This window comes from Myotis lucifugus, unplaced genomic scaffold, assembly GCF_000147115.1.
Source record: "Myotis lucifugus unplaced genomic scaffold, Myoluc2.0 scaffold_351, whole genome shotgun sequence".
NCBI classification, from domain to species: Eukaryota; Metazoa; Chordata; class Mammalia; order Chiroptera; family Vespertilionidae; genus Myotis; species Myotis lucifugus.
In genome coordinates this window covers 943,534-966,690 of record NW_005871399.1, presented here as the reverse complement: position 1 = coordinate 966,690, position 23,157 = coordinate 943,534, and the positions used below count along the sequence as shown (strand labels likewise).

Genomic DNA, 23,157 nt, shown 5'->3' with positions numbered 1-23,157 from the left:
TACTGCATACATGCATATAAGATCTTTGTCCCATCTTTTCCTGCACCCCCCACACACACCCCTTTCCCCCCTGAGAATTGTCAGTCTGCTCCATTTCCATGTCCCTGATTCTATTACATTCACCAGTTTATTCTGTTCATCAGATTTTTTATTCATTTGATTTTTAGATTCACTTGTTGATAGATATGTATTTGTTGTCACTTTGTTGTTCATAATTTTTTTATCTTTACCTTTCTCTGCGCTTCCTGGACTTGGAAGTCTATTTCTTTCACCAGGTAGGGGAAGTTTTCTGTCATTATTTCTTCAAATAGGTTTTCAATATCTTGCCCTCTCTCTTCTTCTGGTACCCCTATAATTCTGATGTTGGTACGCTTGAAGTTGTCCCAGAGGCTCCTTACACTATCTTCATATTTTTGGATTCTTTTTTCATTTTGCTTTTCCAGTTGGGTGTTTTTTGCTTCTTCGTATTTCAAATCTTTGACTTGATTCTTGGGATCCTCTGGTCTGCTGTTGGGAGTCTGTATAATATTCTTTATTTCAGTCAGTGTATGCTTAATTTCTAGTTGGTCCTTTATCACAACATCGAGGGTCTCACTAGATTTCTTGAGGATCTCACTACATTTATCGGCGGTTTCCATAAAATTCTTGAAAAATCTTAGAACCGTGGTTTTGAACTCTATAGCCAGTCGTTTGCTGTCCTCCATTTCTGTCATTTGTGACCTGTTTCTTTGTCTTCGCATTTTGTCTGCTTCCCTGTGTTGGTAGAGTGGTTTTGTGTGCTAGGTGTCCTACAGGGCCCAGTGGCTCAGCCTCCCCAGTTACCTGAGGTGGACACTCTTGGTGCACCCCCTTGTGGGCTTTGTGCACAGTCTTGTTGTAGTTATGCCTTGATTGTTTTAGGTATCACTGGGAGGAATTGACCTCCAGGCCAGTTGGCAGTGAGAATCAGCTGTGTCTGCAGTGGGAGAACTTCTGTGCTGAAGACACCCTTATGGGGCAAGACTTGCTTCAGTGGGGCTTTGGTGCTCACTGAGTCTGCCCCCTGAGTGTGTTCCTTATGAATCTGAGGAGTTGTAATCTGGGTGGTCCCACTCTGACCACTGGGTACACTGGCTCTTGGATCTAAGGAGGTGCTAATTAAGCCTCTTCCTGAGGTTACCCAGCAGGAGCTACAAAGATATATGCAGATTCCCCTTCCTTTTTTTGGGGTTTGGGGGTGCCCAGATGAGGCCCAGCTGAGAAGCAATGCAAGCTGCTGTGGGGCTTGGGCCTTCTCTTGGAAGTTCTGGGTCTGTCTGGCCCAGCTGCAATTTGTTAGGTAGTTGTCAGGTTGCAAAGGCCCCGGGCATTCATATGCAAAAGGCTTTGCAGCAGCCTGGATGGGGCGGGGTCTCGGAATCAACAGGGCGGAGCAAGCAGCTATGGCTGATTCTCAGCCCTGCCCTAAGGGGCCGCGCATCTCAGTGTCCCTGTAATTGCTGCCAGCACCTCTGAGGGAAAGCCGCCCTCGAGTTCTGCCTGCTGCCAGACCGTCCAGTTTCTCCCCGTATGAGCCCTGGGACCCCAGAGATTTCCTGGAACCGGAGTTCAGAGCAGTCGGGAGCTTGTGACTCCCTCCCGATTCAAAAAGACAGCCGAGTCCTCAGGTGCCTGCCCCTTTCCGCGCGCGCCAGAGCCTCCGTACTTCTGCACTTTACTTTCGTAGCTCCTCTGAGTCTGTGTGCTCTTCTCTTTCCTTCTAGTTGTAGAATTTCCACTCAGCCAGCCTTCCTGTGGTTCTGGATGATGACCGTTCTTTTAGTTGTATTTTTGAAGTTGTTGTCGGAGGCAGCAATTTCCGGTGTTTTCCTGTGCTGCCATCTTGGTTTCTTATATTTTATTTCTTTTTATTGACTTATTGTAGTGGCTAGGACCTCCTATATCATGCCAAATAGGGGTGGTAATGGCTGAAATATTATTCTTTTCCTCTGATTTTAAAATTAATAACTTTAAATGTTAAAATGGTACTCACTTAACCATCCTATCTAATAAAAGACAAAAAGGATAATTAACCGTACCTCCGCTACTCTTCCCATTGGCTAATTAGGGCGATATGCAAATTAACTGCCAACAAAGATGGTGGTTAACCGCCAACAAAGATGGCGGCTAATTTGCATACGTAGGCACAATGATGGGAGGCGAAAGGGGAAGGACGGAAGAACAGTGATCGGAAACCCAGGCAGCAGGCAACAGCCGCGGGGGTGCCGCCTCGCCTGCGGCCCTGTGATCGCATGGTGATCGGAGGGAGAGAGAGCCGGGTCACAGGCTGGGTGGCACCCCGGCACCCCAGCACCTGACATGCAAAGGTCAGGGATGAAATGACTTTTTCCAACCACATCTGCAAATATCCTGGGGAAGGCATCACTGAAGAGTTCACAACAACTCTCTTACTTGGCAAGGAAGAAAACAATTGGCAACGGAAACAATAAAAGTTAAGGTCCCTCTGATAAAAAAGAATATTTCCAACGTAAAGGAGGGAGCAGGCAAAAATAATAGGTTCTCTTGACTTCCACTGAAGTTTGAGCATATGACAGTCAAAACGAACATACAAATTAAAACAGACAGTGGACATTCAAATGACCCAAATCAACTGTCACTGTTTGTCCCAATAGCAGCAATGCTTATGTGATAATATAGTTTAACAAACATACAAAACAAGTCACATGATAAGAGAGGTTCGGCTTCTAAAGTAAATTGAATATGTTCTTTAAAAATTCTCATGTCCTCCCCTCTGACTATAATTCTTAATTTTCCAATCAGAAAATTACCCCAGGTGATCCAGTAACATGTAGAACTCCAGTAACCTAACTTATTTAAAAAAACAAACATCCCAACCATTTTTAAAATATTTAAATTGATATTTTAGGGTTAAAATTATAGAAGATATTTAGATCCACGTATATTTTCTGAATAGAAAATATTTCAGTTTTTGATTAAAAAAATTAACATAAAAAATTATATAAGTGACACACTTTCCCAAGGAACTCTGAATTAGTACCTTTCCCTCTAACTTTCTTCAAATTAAGAGAATCTATGGAGTTCCCTATACTGCACAAGTTTTAATGAAAGAAAATAAGACTTTCTAAGAGCATCAAATACATGTTTTCTTATTTACAAACATATATACTCTTCTCTCTCTCTCTCTCTTTAAAATATATTCTTACTGATTCAGAGAGGAAGGGAGAGGGAGAGAGATAGAAACATCAATGATGAGAGAGAATCATTGATCGGCTGCCTCCTACACGCCCCATACTGGGGATCAAGCCCACAACCCAGGCATGTGGCCTGACCTGGAATCAAACTGTGACTTCCTGGTTCATAGGTCGATGCTAAACCACTGAGTCACACTGGCCGGGCTCAATTCTTATTTATAAATTCATTCCAAGGACATATACAGCTTGAAAAGCTTTGGAAGTAGTTTCAAAAAAACTAGCTTTTAAGTAACAAGAAAACAGTTATAGAAGAAAATTTAAATTAAAAGAAAAAAATTGTTTTAATTTATTCAAGAGTGGGAACATCCTCCATGAAAATGTGTACCTTGACTGTGGGTGGCTGGGTGGCCTTATCACACCTTAGGAATTCAAATGCTTTATACAATGAAAAGAAAGAGAGTTTAATCTCATTTCTCTCCCAGGGTAGATGTCTGTCAATAGAAGGTGGACATCAATAAAAGGAGGGGCTTGCACAATCAATCCAGAAAGTCAGCAATCTATGAATAATCCATAACCGAGTATTTATCTCCTCTGCCACACACCCTCCCTCCCAGCCAGTGAGCAAGATAATTACTCTCAAGTCAAGCTAAGTGCCCCCCAGTCACAGTGGCCCAATGCTGACATACAAAGCATACAAATAATTCTCACTCTGGCATAAAAGTGATAACTTTCTTGGAAGAAAAGCAGATACTGTAAATTTCTCAAAGTTTTCCTGAAACATTTTTTAAAGTAATTTTTACTTCTTTAGAAAAAATGCATACATGGCAAACCATCTGTAATAAAAGGCCCATGCTATAAAATTTTACCTGGTCCTACTCATATCTGCAATCATAATCATATTTACAGACAAATATATCTATACTAATAAAAGAGTAATATGCTAATTAGACTGGGAGACCTTCCAGGAGACCTTCCAGATGTTCTTCTGGACAAAGCCATGGTGGTGGGGCTGAGGTAGAGGCGGTTAGAGGCCAAGAGGGGAGGGCATTTGTGGGTGATCAGGCTGGTGGGGGGCGGGGCCATTGGGGGTAAGCAGACCAGCAGGGGGGCCAGTTGGGGGCAAGCAGGCCATCAGTGGGGGTCAGTTGGAGGTGATCAGGACAGAGGGGGGCAGTTTGGAGTGAGCAGGCCAGGAGGGGGACAGTTGGGGATGAGCAGGCCAGTGGGGAGGGAAGGTAGGGGCGAGCAGGTCAGCAGGGGGGGCAGTTTGGGGTGATCAGGCTGGCAGGGGGGCATTTGGGGGCAAGCAGGCCGGCAGGCAGAGTGGTTAGAGGCAATCAGGCAGGCAGGTGAGCGGTTAGGAGCCAGCAGTCCTGGATTGCGAGAGGGATGTCCAACTGCTGGTTTAGGCCCGATCCCTGTAAACTGGCAGTAGGACATCCTTCGAGGGGTCCCAAATTAGAGAGGGTGCAGGCCAGGCTGAGGAACACACCTTCCCCCGTGCACGAATTTCGTGCACCAGGCCCTAGTCTATATAATAAAAGCCTAAGTGACCATTACGGTGGAATGCAGAACGATTGGTCGCTGTGATGCGCAATGCAGGAGCTGCCCCCTGGTGGTCAGTGCGCTCCCACAGCAGGGAGTGCTGCTCAGCCAGAAGCCAGGCTCACAGCTGGTGAGCGCAGCTGAGGTGGTGGGAGCCTCTCCCGCCTCCATGGCACCTAAGGAGCAGCGAGCCAAGTGGTAAGGAGCGAGGGATCCCGGATTGTGAGAGGGATGTCCGACTGCCGGCTTAGGCCCAATCCCCCCCGTACTGCCAGTTTAGGCCCGATCCCCGGGGGGATCGGGTCTAAGCCGGCAGGTGGACATCCCCCGAGTGGTCCCAGACTGTGAGAAGGCGCAGGCCAGGCTGAGGGACCCCTTTGTCCCCAGTGCACGAATTTTGTGCACCTGGCCTCTAGTGAATATATGTTTGGAACTTTTGGCCTTGTTAAGGAATTCTAATGTTATTCTTAGTATGCTAGCAGTTGTTTTTTTAATTGTATATGGAAATTGAATTTTATTAAGTGCTGCTTCTGCATTAATTAGAAGCCCATGTCTCCTTAATGAAGTGAATTATATTAATTTTTCAATGTTAAGCTACCACATTCATGGGCTTAAGTCATACTTAGCCAGGATACACATGCTCACACACTCAGACTCTTTCACATAGTGCTGAATTTGGGTTGCAGGTACTTAGTTAAAGATTTTTGCATTTATGTTTGGTAAGATTGGTTTGTACTTGTTTCATATTATTTTTGCCTAGTTTATTTTATTTTTATTGATTTCAGAGAGGGAGAGAGAGATAGAGAATTGGCTTCCTCTTGGACACTCGCCAGTCGGGACCGAGCCCACAACCTGGGCATGTGCCCTTGACTGGAATTGAACCTGGGACCCTTCAGTCCACAAGCCAACACTATTCACTGAATCACACCAGCTAGGGCACCTTTGCCTAGTTTTTTATCTTAAGTTCATAGCCTTCTAAAAATGGGATTGGGATGGCTCCTTTTCTATTCTTTGAAAAAAATTGATATAAAATTAGAATTCTTAATAATTGATCATAAGAATGTCTAAGCCTAATGTTTAATTTGTGGGAAGACTTTAAACTACTGACCCAATTTCTGATAGTTGTTATAGGACCAGTCAGGTTTTCTATTTTTCTGTGAGTCAATTTTGGTAAGTTTATTTCCAGGAGTTTGTTCATTTATTTATTTTCAAAGTAATTGTCATAAAGTTGCTTGTGTCTATGGCATCTTTAATTTTATCCCTTTTACATTTCTTTTTTTAATTTTGTTTTGTTAAACCTCATCTGAGGATATTTTTTCCATTGCTTTTCAGAGACAGTGGGAAGGGACAGAGAGAGACAGAAAGAGAGAAAGAGAGAGAGAGAGACATCAATGTGAGACACATGGACTGGTTGCCTCATGCATGCACCCTAAGGACTCACAATCTGGGTATGTGCCCTGACCGAGAATCGAACCCGTCACCAACTGAGCCACACTGGCCAGGCCCTTTTACATTTCTAATATGTCCCCCCTTCTTTTTTTCTTGATTTATCTAACAGAGATTTATTAATTTTCCTAATATTTTTCTGTTTTAAAAGAACCAACTTTTGTCCTTTCTTGATCTCATATATTAGGTGACCCATGGTTTATTTCTTAAGTATATTTTCAAAATGTGTTTATTTAATTTTAAATGATTTGCATTGTGGTCAGAAAGTAAAGAGCATATAATAACAAGCTCCTTGAATTTTATTGTGACTAGCTTTATGAGTGTAGCACAGGGTCAGTTTTAGTAAAAGTCCTATGTATGCAAAAAGTTTTTTTTGATGCAGTTTAGATGAAGTATATTAATTATGTGGTTCAAATCTTCTATATCCTTATTGATTTTTTTGCTGCTTTAATCAGTTACCCTCAGAGATATGTTAACATTATAAATTTGTCAGTTTCTCCTTGTAATTCCATCAATTTTTGTTTCATGTATTAAAAAAGTGCTTTAAAGCAATATATAAGTTTAGCATTTATATCTTCTTAGTAATTTCAGCCTGTTCATATAAAGTGAATGATTTTTATTTCTAGTAATGATTTTTTAAAAAATTTATCTTTATTGTTGAAAGTATTATAGATGTCCCTCCTTTTTCCCCCCATGACCTCCTCCATCCTGCACCTGCCCCTTCTAGGCCTTCACTACACTATTGTCTATGTCCATGGGCTATACATATATGCATTTAAGTTCCCTGATTAATTCCCCCCCCCACCTCCTCTAGTAATGATTTTTGCTTTAGATTTGTCTTGTTTGATATTAATATAATGATGCCAACTGCTTTTAGTTACTGTTTACTATTCTTTACTTTCAAGCTTTTTTGTCCTTATCCTGTAAACATCTTAGAACTTTTTTTTTCAGTTTGACAATGTTTGTTTTTTTAAAAAATATATATTTTATTGATTTTTTACAGATAGGAAGGGAGAGGGATAGAGAATTAGAAACATCAATGAGAGAGAAACATCGATCAGCTGCCTCCTGCACACCCCCTACTGGGGATGTGCCCACAACCAAGGTACATGCTCTTGACCGGAATCGAACCTGGGACCTTTCAGTCCACAGAGCCAAACTGGTTACGGCTTGACAATGTTTTTTAATTAAAAGTTAGTTTACTTAAATTTATTGTGATTACCTGTACATTTGAATTAATTTTTACTGTCCATCTTGATTTTTTGCTATTTGACCTGCTTTTTCTATATTTCTTTTCTCTCTTTTTGGTCTTCTTTAAGATTTTTTTTCTCCTCATTTAATTTTCTTTCTTATCTACTAGTATATACTGAATATCTGTTCTTTTACTGGTTACTCTAGAAATCTAAACAGGTTCATTAACTTATAGCAAACTTTAGTTTAACAATTCAAGCTAATTTATACTTTTAATCATTCTCTTGAATTATAAAAAAAACTTGAACACTTGAATTCTGAGGTAGTTCCATTCAAACTTATTTACTACGTACATGAATTTGGGCAAATTACTTAACCTTCCTGTGTCTCAGTTTCCCCATATGTCAAGTAGATAAAATAGTTTCTACATCAAAGGGTTATTTTGAGAATTAAAAGAGTTAATATATATAAAACACTCAGGAAAGTGCTAGGCATGTAACATGTGCTATATACATGTTGCCTCTATTCTTTTTTTTATTTTCCAGAAATTAGAAATTAGCATCATTTTATACTGTTAATATTTGCTTCAACTTATACATTTATCATTTTGTTTTGTGCTCAACATTCCTTTGCCATATATTTCCTCTTGGATTATTTTCCTTTTTAAGTTCATCTCATAGAAGTTGCCTTAGTAAGAGTATAGTGGCAAATGTGTTGTTTGTTTGTCTGAAAGTATCTTTATTTCATCCTCATTTTTGAAAGATCATTTTATTGGGTATTTTCTTTGAATTCCTCAAAGATTATTCCATTGTTTTCTGGCTTCCATTGGTTCAATTTAGAAGTTAGCTATAAGTCTAAATACAGGTATAATAGTTTCCTAGGACTGCCTTAGCAATTTACCATGTGGTGACGTAAAACAACAGAAATTTATTCTATCACAGCTTTGGAGGCTAGAAGTTAGAAATTAAGGTGTCAACAGGGCCACACTCACACAATAAACACTCATTATATGTTAACTATTGTTATTTTGGCTTCTAAGGATTTCCCTTTCTTACCAACTAAGCAGTGCATTAGCATTTTCTGTGTTGTGAAAAGAATGTCATGATAATGAGTTTGATTTTATTTTTGCATGGCAAAACTGATCTTAAAAAGCAGTCCTCCCCCCCCCCCCCACTTGGAAATACTTTTTTTTTTAATGTGCATGTTAAATTTACTAGTATGTTCACATCTAGCAGCCGAGTGTCTGGAAGACCATAGGTGGAAGTTGAGGGGCTTATGTTCATCTGATTGGTGGAATTTTAAGTATATCTCTTGTATTCTTTTGCAGGATCTTATGTGCTGACTTGGTCAGTATCTTTCGCTCTGATTATCTGAACTTTGAGTCTATGAAGTTCGGCACTGCCCAGGCTCGCCGCCTCTCCACACCGTCTTCTGTCACCAAACCTCCACACTTCATTCTCACCACCGAGTGGATTTGGTACTGGACTGATGACTTTGGTTCTTGGCAGGAATATGGAAAACAAGTAAGTGTGATAGAAAGCGGGCAAATGTTTCTTCCTGAGGGCTATATAGACAAGCCCTTCCAAGCACAGGCATAAGGATTGTTCTTGGGGTTAGTGAAAAGCCAGAGTTCTCCAGATCTCCTGATTCACCCTGTTTCTGGGGTGGTGGGTAGGGGGGGTGGGGAGGGGATTGCAGCAAAACTAGCTAATTTGAAGTTCATTTGTCTGAGGTTTCATCTTTGAATGATTCAATATCTGTTGGTTCACAAGATCAGAATGAGTAAAAGTTGTAGTGAGATCACGTTTCTTCATTGGTTTTGTTAAACGGGGATAGAAAGATGCTTCTCTTACTGTTAAACAGGTAACTCTGGAGCGAGTGCACGTGTGTATTGGAGTGTATGTATGATAAAGATTACATATGCAGGATAAAGTTTAAGGCTTTTCACCTTACTTGTAGCAGCAACTTTATAGAAGGTGGGCAAGAATAAGAAAATGGATTTATTTCAGATACTGATTTGGAATATGGATCAAATAACTGCTGTTGTCAATTATTTGAAGATGTTCATGGATGCATTAGATTAAAGGCAGTCCCCTAGTCACCTTAGAGGTCCAAAGTATAGGAAGGTCACCATTTCTGTAGGGAAAGCTTCTCCGAAATAGAAATTGGGGTGTGTGGCCCAATGGACATTTGCACTTTTTTGGGTTGTAAGAGGCTATGCTCAAGCTCTGGTTTCTTATTCTCAGATGTACTTAGAAGATCTTCTCTGGAAATATTATAATGTGAGCATCATGAGGTTAGGAAGCTTTGTCTCTCTTTTGCCACTGATGTGCCCTTGTGACAAAGATGATGCCTGCAGGTCCTTGGGAAAAGGTTTTGGCCAGTTGAGGAAAGAGATATTGTTGCATTAGGCCCATTGGTCAGTTGGAGATGTTCACTCTCACTGGTGACCTCATGACTTGAGTCTCATTCTTCACCTCCATTTCTTCCAGTGACAGCCTGTCCTCATTGGCTGTTCTATCCATCCTCTTCCCCACTTATCTCCCCATCTCAAGCATCCTGGGATTCCTCTCACCTTTCCTGTCATGTGGATTTGTTCAGGGAAGCTCTCTAGCATTGCTCTCAATTTGGTCAGGAGCAGGATGAGAGAGGTCTTGTCTGTATTGAGGAGGGGAAAAGGGTGACAGGTTGGTCACACTCCAGGAATTGAGTTTATTTGGTGATAACATGGAGGGATGCATGGCAAACAAGAAACACTTAGCAAATGTGATAGCCTTTCACTTTTCGTTTGTCAATTTGTCTCCCTCTGGGGGACAAACTCTCTAGGAGCCTAGTGGGATAACATGGGACGCCACGGGTAACCCTGGAGGAAGTACATTTCTCTGGGTGGCTTCCCAAACTGGGTGTCACTTTGGGGACTAGAGGCCTTTTTCCTTCAGACAGCCCACTCTTAGGGTGCTCCCCTTTTCTTTTCTGTGCCACTACACTCATACACACACACACACACACACTCTCTCTCTCCCTCTCTCTCTCTCTCTCTCTCTCTCTATATATATATATATATATGTGTGTGTGTGTGTGTGTGTGTATATATATATACCTACATATACACACACATATACATACATACACACATACATGTACATACATAACATACACTGAGTGGCCAGATTATTATGACCACCCCATCAGTACTTCGTTGGGCCACCTTTTGCCTTCAATACTGCGGTGATTCTTCTTGGCATTGACTCCACAAGATGTTGAAAGGTGACGCGAGGAATCTGACACCATGCCTGATGAATAGCACTGTCCAGTTCTGTGAGATTTGATGGTTGTGGAACCAGCTGCCTGATGACTCTTTTAACTTCATCCCACAAATGCTCAATTGGATTGAGATCTGGTGATTGTGGGGCCACCTAAGCAAGGTAAAGTCTCCCTCATGTTCTTGAAACCACTCCTGCACAATACGAGCACCGTGGCATGGCGCATTGTCTTGTTGGAAGAAGCCATCTCCATTGGGATACGCCATCAACATGATAGGATGAACTTGATCAGCAACGATACTTAGGTATGTTGTACTATTCAGACGTTGTTCCACATGAATTAAAGGGCCCAAATCATGCCAGGAAAACATCCCTCAAACCATAACACTGATCCCACCAGCTTGAAGGGTTGTACTCATGCATGTGGGGTGCATGCTTTCATGCTGTTTCTGCCAAATTCTCACTCTGCCATCTGCATGATGCAACTGGAAATGTGATTCATCTGACCACATGACTTTTTTCCAATGCTTGACTGTCCGATCCTTGTGTTCCTGTGCGAATTGGAGACGTTTTATCTTGGTAACTGCAGACAGCAGAGGTGTTCGAACAGGCCTTCGGCTGTTTTGCTGATACTCGCTCCATGGCTCTGAGCGCCAACAATCATCCCACGTTCAAAGGCTGTTAAATCACATTGTTTACCCATATCTTCAGAAAAAAATCACTTCTACTCTCGTAAACAACCTGCTTCCCTATTTATAATGGTCTGGCCCTCTAGCAACTTCAGCGGGAAATTATAGCTAATTTGCCTACAAACGTCAGGTGGTCATAATAATCTGGCCACTCAGTGTATATATAGGTAGGTAGGTAGATAGGTAGATAGGTAGCTAGCTAGCTAGCTAGGTAGATTTCAGAGAGGAAGGGAGAGATAGAAACATCAATGATAAGAGAGAATCATTGATTGGCTGCCTCCTGCACGCCCCCTACTGGGGATCGAGCCTGCAACCCAGGCATGTGCCTTGACTGGAATCGAACCTGGGATCCTTCAGTCCGCAGGCCAATGCTCTGTTCACCGAGCCAAACCATCTAGTGCTGTGTGTGCCACTACTCTATAATGCAGTGTATTCAGAGTGCATAACCTCTTTAGAACAGTGAGAAAGAATCTCTGGGGATGACCATGTAGGTATGATAGACACACTATGTGCGGGTGGGTACAGATGCATGTGTGTGTGTTTGGTGATGGTCTGCTGCATGGTCTCAGTTTGTACCATCAGCGGGACTACCTCATGAAGTGACCTGTCCATTCTAGCCCTTCCTTTCCCACACACTTCTGGTGTCACCCATATTTGTATTTCTTTCTTGTTTTTCTGCTAATTGCCATTCAAAATAGTTTTCTTGATTCTCAGAAAAGCTAGGTTCTTTTATGCCTGAGCTCAGCATGTACCCCCAAATTTTAGGTCCAAATTGCTTCGATCCTATTAATTTCCTAGAGCTGCCGTGACAAAGTACCACAAACTTTAGAATACCAGTGATTTATTATCTCACATATCTGAAGGCTGGAAATTGAAATCAAGGTGTCTATAGGGCAGTGATGGCAAACCTTTTGAGCTCAGCGTGTCAGCATTTTGAAAAACCCTAACTTAATTCTGGTGCCGTGCCACATACAGAAATTTCTTGATATTTGCAACCATAGTAAAACAAAGACTTATATTTTTGATATTTATTTTATATATTTAAATGCCATTTAACAAAGAAAAATCAACCAAAAAAATGAGTTTGCGTGTCATAGGTTCACCATCACTGCTATAGGGTCATGCTTCCTGTATAACCAGTAGGTAATCCTTTCTTGCCTCTTCCTAGCTTCTTGTGGTTTGCTGGCAGTCTTTGGTGTTCCTTGGCTTGTAGATGCATCACTCCAGTCTGCCTTTGTCATCATATGGTGTTCTCCCTGTGTGTCTTCAGATGGCCATCCTCTTGTAAGAATATCAGTCATGTTGGATTAGGGGCCTATCTTAACTAATTACATCTGCAACGATCCTGTTTCTAAGTAAGGTCACATTTTTCAGGTACAGGGGATTAGGGAACACAATTAAACCCATAACCTAATCTTGTATATAAAAGAATTACTATTCTTTCTTTTTAAAAAAATATTTTTTAAAATTAATTTCAGAATGGAAGGGATAGGGAGAGATAGATACAAACATCAGTGATGAGAGAGAATCGTTGCACGTGCCTCCCCCTCCCCCCCCCCCACACACACACTGGGGACAGAACTCACAACCCCGGCATATGTCCTGACCGGGAATTGAACCGTGACCTTCTGGTTCATAGGTAGATGCTCAACCACTGAGCCACACTGGCTTGGCAAGAATTATTGTTCTTGGCCCATTGAAGTTTCCTGCATTAAACTCGATGTCCCCGAGGTATTGGGCTCCAGCATGCATTACCCTGACCTATATTCTCATTGGATTATTCTCAACAGGCTTCTCTTTTCAACTTACCTTTTTCATTCCCCCCTTTCCTGTGATCCCCTCTGCTTTGATCTAAAAGCCCTACAGTTACCTTCATCCTTTTGTACCTGAACAGCCCAACCATCTGACTTGCCAGAACCTGACTTCTATTCCCATTACTGTTTATCTGGTCACTATTCAGGAGTACTTTTAGGAGGTGGAACCCAGCCAGGCACAGATGCTGTCAAGGGGAGAGGGCTTGGGCTAAATTCGATGGCACTTCCAGCCTTTGCCCAGAGTGCTGTCCATTCCTTCCTCACACACCTGGCGTTCTTGCTTCTCCTCCATGTCCTTCATGGGCTTCTTTTCCAGTCCCCTTGGTGAATGTAGGGGTTTCTCAGGGTCTAGCGCACACTCCTGGGAAAACACCATTCTTTCCAGTTGTGTGTTTTCAGGGGTGATCACATAGATTCTTCTGACAGGGGTGCCCACCTCAAGTGAACTCTATGTCTCTGTCTCCAGACTAGATTCTTCAATTATCAGACTTGAGTATCCAGGCACCCACCTGATAGTTCTGCCTACCTTTGCTTTTTTTTCCAGGCACTGTGCTAAGTGCCTTGAATGTCTTATTTTAATTATTTTCCAACCCTTTGCGGATGGTATGATACTATTGTAATGATAGGAGTACTATTTTTTTTAAATATATTTTATTGATTTTTTACAGAGAAGAAGGGAGAGGGATAGAGAGTTAGAAACATCGATGAGAGAGAAACATCAATCAGCTGCCTCCTGCACGCCCCCCAGTGGGGATGTGCCCGCAACCAAGGTACATGCCCTTGACCGGAATCGAACCTGGGACCCTTCGGTCCGCAGGCCGACGCTCTATCCACTGAGCCAAACCGGTTCGGCAGGAGTACTATTATTACTCCTGTTACAGAGTTGAGATAATCGAGGTTCAGAGAAGTTAAAATAACTTGCTAAGGTTATAGAGGAAATAGGTTTGGGGCTAGAATTCAAGCTCAGTCTATCCCAAAATCTTAGATATCGTATAGGTACAGTGGGGCCTTGACTTACGAGTTTAATTCGTTCCGTGACACAGCTCGTAACTCAAATTACTCGTATGTCAAATCAACAGTGAACGAGTGAGACACGTGATGCTGGGCTGATGTGGCGTTCACTGTGATGTTCGCTGCGCCAACTAGTGGTGGGGTATCTGAAGCTGGCTTGTAACCCGAATTTTAGCTCGCAACTCAAAGCAAAAAATCGGCCGAGAGACGGCTTGTATCTCGAAAAACTCGTTAGTTGGGACACTCGTAAGTCAAGGCCCCACTGTAATTGGAATGAGAGTGAGAGATCACAATGGATAATTGGAAAAATAGAAGAGCTCTCCAAGGGATCAAAAAAAGAAAACAAGAAGGGCTGTCCTATGACTAAAGCAGCGGTTCTCAACCTGTGGGTCGCGACCCCTTTGGGGGTCGAACGACCCTTTCACAGGGGTCACCTAAGACCATTGGAAAACACATATATAATTACATATTGTTTTTGTGATTAATCACTATGCTTTAATTATGTTCAATTTGTAACAATGAAATTGGGGGTTACCACAACATGAGGAACTATATTAAAGGGTCGCAGCATTAGGAAGGTTGAGAACCGCTGGACTAAAGGATGGCAGGCACAAGACTAGATGGAAAGGAGGCAGCATTGCTCAGGCCATCCAGTCAGGCAGTGTTTGAGGATTCTCTGTTGATGTTTCCCCTTCATTTGAATGCTGTGTAATCCACTGAGTCACTGAATGCTCTCTCCTCCATTGCTCCCACCATGGTTATCCATCATGGTTAGCAGCACCCATATTTATAATTTATTTCCCCAGGCAACTTTTAGGAAGCAGTTGTGTTGGCTTCTGTTTCGTGCCTCCCTGTCCTGCCATATCCCCTGCTCCTTTCATGCCTCTCCCATAATACTCATTCCACTGTCACCAAGTCTGCAACATGACAAGGACAGCACCAATGTCTGTCTTCATCATTGTAGATTCTTGCCTTCATGAAGTATCTGGTTTTTTGCTTTGCAGGGCAGGGAGCATCCCACAACCACCGTCAGCAGCAGCGATTTGGAGAAGGCCTACCTGGCATACTGCACACCAGGATCTGACACCCAGGCAGCCATTCTCAAGTTCCAGGCTGGAAAGCACAAATACGAGTTAGACTTTAGAGGTACTTACTGACTCACTGCCCTCACCCAACAGGGCCTGGTCATCTGCTGGCTGTGCCTTTTCCACATAAACCCTAGACGAACTGTTCACACATTGAGAGCCAGGGAAAAAAAGGAAGGGTGATTTCTGCTCTGAAATGCTTCTCATATAGAAGGGGAGACAGACCTATAAACAGATGATGCCAGTCCAGCAGAATCAAAGAGAAACTGCCTGAAGAGTGGGTGAGGGGGAGTGGAAGAGGACCCTGAGGAGGGGCTAGGAGCCCAAACAATGGAGGGAGGGACAAGCAGAGTCAGCACTGTGCATTGGTGGTTGTCCTATTGGCCGTGGCCAAGTCCCTCTGTGTCTGAGGATAAACCTTAGTCCCCAACAAGTGTCGTAGTGGTTCTGCTATGCAGCTTTGCCTTATACTCCCCAGCGTGGTAACATTAATATCATCTTTTCTATAGGCACCTTTGGCATAGATGGGTTGCCAGGTTAAACACGTGGTAGAAGCATACCTTAACTAAAAGTTGCTGGGAAGCATATTTTTGTGTGCTCATGGTGACCTGAAACTGGGCCTTAAATGACTTGTCCCTTTTGCCTTGACAGACAGAAGCAGGCCAAACACTCTTTGGCTAGGTCTTCCAGTGACCTGGCCAAAGAGTGAGGATTTTTATTTTTAAGTTTTAGTTTTTCTATAACTTCTCTTAAGCCATTTCCAGATGGATTTAAAGTGGGCTTTCTTTTAAACACAGTTGACTGTTTTCTCCATTTTTGTGGACCTTCATTCTTTGTCTTTAGTGAATTACCTTAAAGCCACTTTAATTGCCTGTTTTTAGTCAGTTGTTTTTGCTTGGGTTTTGTAGCACTGGTGGTTTTGTTTAAGGTAGAATGGCTGCTGCCTCGATGGGCCCTTACAGGGATCTTAAAGTGTCTAATACTCTTCAGTGAGAACTGCTTACCAGCCTTAGCATCTGTTGGCAAACACCAACCAATCCAGTCTGGTAAATGCAGGTTCCCAAAAGGGACAGTGAGAGATACGCAAAATATTGAAAGTCAGAACTGCCTTGAAGATCAAGTCTATATAACTATCACCTATCTGGTTGCTGTTATTTGAAATATTTGTTAAACTGTTGGGAATATCAAAACAACTAAACCAAAAATGTCAGATGCAACCTTGATCACTCTCAACCTAGGCCACACTTCCAGGGGACAGAACAGAAAGTCAGGTGAGGCTGAATAAGAGCGCACAGATGCAGTTGACTGAAAACTGCAGGAAAAACATACATGTTCACCGCAGACTGCTTCAAGCTTACCTTGGTAGACACAGTTTTGTGTTGGTGGTAGATAGCAGTAGCCACAAGAAGCTTGAGATGAGTTAACTTCTCTCCTCACAACCTCACTACTAGGTATAATGAAAGCAAGTTTCAGACCCAAATCTGCCACTCACAGTTATGAACTAAATATTAGGAAGCAAGTACATTTAAACACACAACAAACCAAATGACTTGTTCTATAGGATTGGGAAAGACTCAGCTGTCCTTTTAGGGACTCTTGTCATAAAAGAGTCACTCAAGGTAATGCCAGGATTCTAGAGGAGAGGCTGAATTCTGACATTTGTTAGCTGGTATCACTTAGACAGAATCCCCACAGGCAGGGCTTGCTTAGGGACTTAACCTCGTGTATCCTCTTTAAGGGTAAATTCGGGAAAAGGCCTCACTTTACCCTGCCCATGGGAGGATAGGGATTGAGTCTCACATATACGTCTTGAATAACTTTTAATTTCACTAGTGAAAAGCCCATTTAAGATTCATCACAATGTTAGTGAACAGGTCAATAAAATTTGTATGCTAATTAACAGAGTAGTGAGAAATTGAACAGTGGATAGCAAAGGGGGTTGTAGTAGCAGGATCTGGATTATGGGCTCCCATTAGAACATGGGGGAACCCCTAGGAGTGCCTGACCTTTTTCTTAAATATATTTTTATTGATTTCAGAGAGGAAGGGAGAGGGAGAAAGAGATAGAAACATCAATGATGAAAGACAATCATTGATCGGCTCAGGAGTGCTTGATCTTGATGACCTCCTGGGCGGTAGCATAGGGAACACACACCTCAAGTGCAGTAAGATAAGTTATAGATATATACAAATTAATATTAAAATGCTTTTTAAATGAAAAGTTATTTTTGTACCCTAGGTGCAGAAAGTAAGACTTGACAAGGTTTTCTTGGTAGGTGGGGACATATAATCTAATTTGTAGGAGGTATTCATGGTTTTTCAACTCAAAGGGTGTTGTCCCTTTCACCTTCAGGATGAATCTCAGGATCTTAGGGATGGGCATGGGACAAGAAATTTGCTGATTAAAAATGGTACGGGCCCTAACCGGTTTGGCTCAATAGATAGAGCCTCGGCCTGCGGACTGAAGGGTCCCAGGTTCGATTCCGGTCAAGGGCATGTACCTTGGTTGCGGGCACATCCCCAGTGGGGGGTGTGCAGGAGGCAGCTGATCGATGTTTCTCTTATCGTTGTTTCTAACTCTCTATCCCTCTCCCTTCCTCTCTGTAAAAAAATAATAATAATAATAATGGTATGGGTTTTACAAGGTTGAGAAATACTGTACTGCTATAGAGTCAATTTAAGAAAAGTCATAAGAGTAAAATTATTATATTAACTCTAAATCCCACTGGCTCAAGATGTGATAATTTGGTCTCAGGCTGGGCTGAAGTTTTTTTATATCCAGACTGGGAAAAATTGCTGAGCAAAATAATAGTTTAAACAAGATCGGAAGGAACAATTTAAAAGCACTCATATATAATTGATGTGTCAGTTACTAATCATTCATCTATTCATTAAACCCAGTCTCCTAAGGATTGCTATTTATGAATATTTGAAATAGGTAAAACTGCCTTATTTTTAACAGACGATTCTGGGGTCTATATGTTTGGATTAGCTTTCAAACCCATTTAATTTGTATATTGAACACTGACATTTGGGTGTGTGTGTGTGTGTGTTTATTTTTTATTTTGCAGTATTTATTCAGAGAAACCTGGTCTATGGTACATTTAGAAAGGTTTGTCGGAGACCCAAATACGTGTCTCCTCAGGATGTAAAGGCCAAGCAAACCAGGTGAGTGGGGTTGGGGAACTTGTCACTTACGGTGTGTATCAGTTGCGGGGTGTGCTCTGCTAAGAACAAAAACCTTCAGACTGGTTAAAGCATTAAAGGTTTGTTGGCTGTGTAACTGAGTGCCCAAGCACTCTCGGTGTCTGAGTATTCTGGGCCTGGCCCTTGATCTTTTTGAGTTTTTGCTATTACAAGTATAACCCCACAGGGATGATCTGGTGTATGTGCCGTTTCATATTTGTGGAGCTGGGTCATCAGATTAGAGTCCTAAAAGGTCAGTGCAGGTTCCTCTTCATGAGGTTGAACCATTATGCATTTGTCCCAGAATGCATGAGGTGCCAGTTTCCCTTGACTTTGCCAACAGAGGGGTGAAGCTTTTAGATCTTTGCCATTTTCATAGGTGGGAAAGGATATAGCCATGCATTTTAATTTGCTTTCTCTTATAAGTAAGGCTTACTATTTTTTCCTAACATGTAAGAGCCATTTTCCTATCTCTTTCTATAGACTATTTGTGTTTTTGTCTATTTTTCTGTCAACCGTTTGGTATTTTCCTTAAATAGGAGAGTCTTTTTATCTATTAGGGAGATGAACCCTTGCTTTGTTATATAAATTGTAAATATTTTCTCTTGGTTTATTTGTCTTTTGGATTTGTTTATGAAGTATTTTACCACACAGAAATATTTATTTTTTATGTATTATTTTTTAGTTAAATGTATCAGTCTCTTCTAATTGCTTCTGGATTTAGAATTTTGGTCAACTATGACTGCTCCCACTTCTGGAAGTCATTTTTGATTCTCCAGAGCCTAATGTAGGCATAGTTTGTCTTTTTCCTAAGGCTAGATCTCTTTTATCATCACTCTTAGTCTTAAGGGGGCCATAAGCAAACGCCACACATCAGAAATAAAAGTGGTTATTTTGCTCAAATTCAGACTACGATATGAGTGATTCAGAATCTTCCCTCTCCGTAATCTGATAGTTGTACATGATGCAGTCAGTTGGACATCTTTAACGCTGCTGCGGTCTCCCTCCACCACTGCTGCGCTCACCAGCTGTGAGCCCAGCTTCTGGCTGAGCAGTGCTCCCCCTGTGAGAGTGCACTGACCACCACGGGGCAGCTCCTGCGTTGAGTGTGGTGGTCAGTGCATATCATAGTGACTGGTCATTTTGCCGTTGGGTCGATTTGTATATTAGCCTTTTATTATACACGATTCCATTTACTTTTCTCTTGACTTATGTTATTTTAAAATTTTTATTTTTTAAAATATATTTTTATTGATTTCAGAGAGGAAGGGAGAGAGGGAGAGAAACATCAATGATGAGAGAGAATCATTAATTGGCTGCCCCACATTGGGGATTGAGCCCACAACCTGTGCATGTGCCCTGACTGGGAATCGAACTGTGACCTCCTGGTTCATAGGTCAACGCTTCACCACTGAGCCATGCCAGCTAGGTGACTTATATTATTTTTTAATTTAATGAGGCACTGTTATTTTATACTATGAACGTTTCATTAAATTTACTCAGATTCTTACCATTTTCTTTGTCCTTTCGAATTTCCTTAGATGAAGGTCTGTTGGAAAACTGGGGGGGGGGGATTGTTTTGTTTTATTGGGGGGAGGGGGTGTTTATTGATTGTTTTTTAAAATTTATTTTACTTTACCATTTATCATCTGTGTCCTCTTACACCTCTACCCACCCCACCCCACCCCACCGAAATCACCTCACTGCTTCCCATGTTCTTGAGTTCTCTCTCTCTTTTTTTCTTTTTTTGCTTAATCCCTCCACACACCAGAGCTGTCTACCTGTTCTCTATGAGTCTGTCTCTATTTTCTTTTTTTAATCCTCATCTGAGGATATTTTTTTCCATTGATTTTTAGAGAGAGTGGAAGAGAGGGAGGAGCAGGAGAGAGAAAGAGAGGGGCATTGATGTGAGAGAGACACATCGATTGGTCGCCTCCTTCAAGCACCCCCACTGGGGCTGGGAACCTGCAGCCGAGGTATGTGCCCTTGCCCAGGAATCAAACTTGAGACCCTTCAGTACTCGCACCATCGCTTTAACCATCGAGCCAAACCCATGGGCAAAATTTCCATTGTGTAAATATACCACAGCTTTTTTACTCACTCATCTACTCGTGGTCACTTGGGCTGCTCCAAATCTTGGCTATTATAAATAATGCTGTAGTGAACATAGGGCTACATATATTATTTTGAATTAGTGTTTCGGGTTTCTTTGGATAAATTTCCAGAAGTGGAATCGCTGGGTCATAAGACAGGTTTGTTTTTTAATTTTTTGAGGTTAACTCCATACTGCTTCCACAGTGGCTGCACCAATCTGCATTCTCACCAACAGTGCACACGAGTTCCCTTTTCTCCACATCCTCACCAACACTTGTTGTTTGTTGATTTATTGATGATAGCCTTTCTGACAGGTCTGAAGTGATATCTCATTGTGGCTTTAATTTGCATTTCTGTGATGATTACTGATGTTGAGCATCTTTTCATATGTCTATTGACCATCTGTATGTCCTCTTTGGAGAAGCATCTGTTCAGGTCTTTTGCCCATTTTTTGATTGGATTGTTTGGTGTTTTTTGGTGTTGAGTTTTTTTATTATAAATTCTTTATAAATTTTGAATATTAACCCCTTATCAAATGTATCATTGGGAAATATGTTCTCCCATTCAGTGGGTTGTCTTTTCATTTTGTTGATGGTTTTATTTTGCTGTAGGAAAACTGTGTTTTGAATATGTCTTTATTTTGCCCTCAACATTGAAAGGTATTTTCTCTGGGTATAAATTTTTCGTTGTAGTTGTTTTCTCTCAGAACATTGATGTCATTCCACTGTCCTCTGGTTTTCATTGCTGCTTTTGGGAAATCAACCAGTTTAACTGGTACTTCTTTGTCTGAATCACTCTTTTTTTCCCTTTGGTTACTTTTAAGATTTTCTGTTTATCTTGGTATATGGATTCACACTACAGCATGTCTCAGAATGTGTTTTAATTTTCCTGTTGGAGATACTTTGGGCTTCTTAAACCTGTGAGTTGGTGAATCTCATTAGTTCTCTTTGAAGATTGCCTTTACTCTGTTCTCTGTCCTCTCTTTGAATTTCAGTTGGGTTCTGACCAAATTCGGGCCCTCTTACTCTCTTCTCCACATCTCAGCTTCTTCCCAATATTTTCTATCCTCTTATTGCTCTGGGCCATAGTCTGGAGAATGCTATTTCCCATATCATTCAGCTCACTCATTCTCTCTTCAGGTGGTCTGATCTGCTAGTAAGCATGTCCATTGAAGTTTTACTATCAAGGATTGTATTTTATATTTCTAAAAGTTGTATTTGATTCTTTTTCAGATCCTCCAGGTCATATTATAATTTCCTGTGCCTTGCATATATTTTTAGTTTTGTTTTATTTTTTTACATAGAAAACTAGTTATTTTGTATTATGTTCAATAATTTCAGCAACTTAATTCGTTGTGGGCTTATTTCTGGCTGATTCTTGCTTATTGCTTAGTTATTTTAAACTGTGCTATTTTCCTAGGCATGTTATTTGTGGGAGTTCTTTGAGGCTTAGGATGAAGGTCTCATGCCAGCAGAAATGGAAGGTAGATCTAGTGTAGGAAGAACAGAGCATTCTGAAACTGAGTAGCAATGATTTTGAATTGGTTTCCCAGTCCTTGTTCCTAAACCCTTTGGGACACATGTCTTTTATAACTCAGCTTTTTTAAATTTTTATTTTTAGAAATATCATGTGCTGCTTGTATTATGTGACACCCTGTAGTTATTATTTCTGAGTAAAAAATATGCATAGTCACTTTAAGAAAGATATATAAAGACCACAAGCAACCTCTGGCAGTTCAAGTCAAATTTCTACTACCAAATGAGTTTTGACATCCGTTTTATGTTTTTATATGCCAAATACACCTCTTTGAGGCTATCCTATGTAATAAAAGTATAGTATGCAAATTGTTCCCTTGACTGGAGTCCTTCCGGGAGTTTGACCAGGGGGCAAGGCTGGCTGGGGGAAGGGAGGGAGTACCCTGCCAGCTGCCGCCAGACGCTAGGGACCCTACCAGTGCACGAATTTCATGCACTGGGTCTCTAGTTTGTAATAATAATTCAGAGCTCTTTAATACAAGTTTCAGAGCTCTTCGAATTTAAAAATCATGGATAATGGTCTGTCTGTGCTGCTTTAATTATATTCTCTCTCCCTATGTACAGGAGTTGAGATACAGGCGAGTATCCTCATTGTTTCAGTTTGAGCCACTTAGGCAAAGAGGAAAGTGCTCTCACAAGATGGATAGTGTGCTTATGTGCTTCCTTTCCTCCCTACTTTTAAAAAATGAGATACTGATACTCGAGACAGGTGGTATTGGCTAGTGGAGGCCACCTGTGTGTGATAGTCTGTTGGTGTGTGCAAATCAAATGTCTTAGTGTTTTTGTTTCCATTTTGTAGCAATGTCAAGTTTCAAGGCCCAAAGAGCATCCCAGACCATTGGGACCCCTCAGCCCTGCCAGACCCCGGCTTTAAGGTATGGGTCTCGTGTTGCCTTGGACTGGGGAGGAGAGTGTTCTTTGAGATCAGTGAGTGTGAGTGACGTGCTGTTTCCTCCACCACTGAGGAAGCTGTGAGGCCAGGGCTCAGGAGGGAGGACAGAAGAGGTATACATGGGGTTATTTTTTCAGGTTTTGGGGATTTTAAGGCTAGAGACCACCCAGGAGATGGCTGTGGTCCTGAGGGGAGAGGATGTATTGTGGATGGAGG

General features: G+C 41.7%; 1 protein-coding gene across 3 annotated transcripts in view; it reads left to right on the top strand.

The window, feature by feature from the left end:
* The window catches only part of PARP12 (poly(ADP-ribose) polymerase family member 12), a 50,016-nt gene that overhangs the window by 21,743 nt on the left and 5,116 nt on the right, over positions 1-23,157 (top strand). For all 3 annotated transcript variants that reach the window (XM_023764821.1, XM_023764822.1, XM_023764820.1), the window contains exons 6-9: positions 8,701-8,896; positions 15,155-15,296; positions 18,306-18,402; positions 22,849-22,924. In XM_023764821.1, the coding sequence (XP_023620589.1) occupies positions 8,701-8,896; positions 15,155-15,296; positions 18,306-18,402; positions 22,849-22,924 (511 nt within the window). The remainder of the gene's footprint in view (positions 1-8,700; positions 8,897-15,154; positions 15,297-18,305; positions 18,403-22,848; positions 22,925-23,157) is intronic.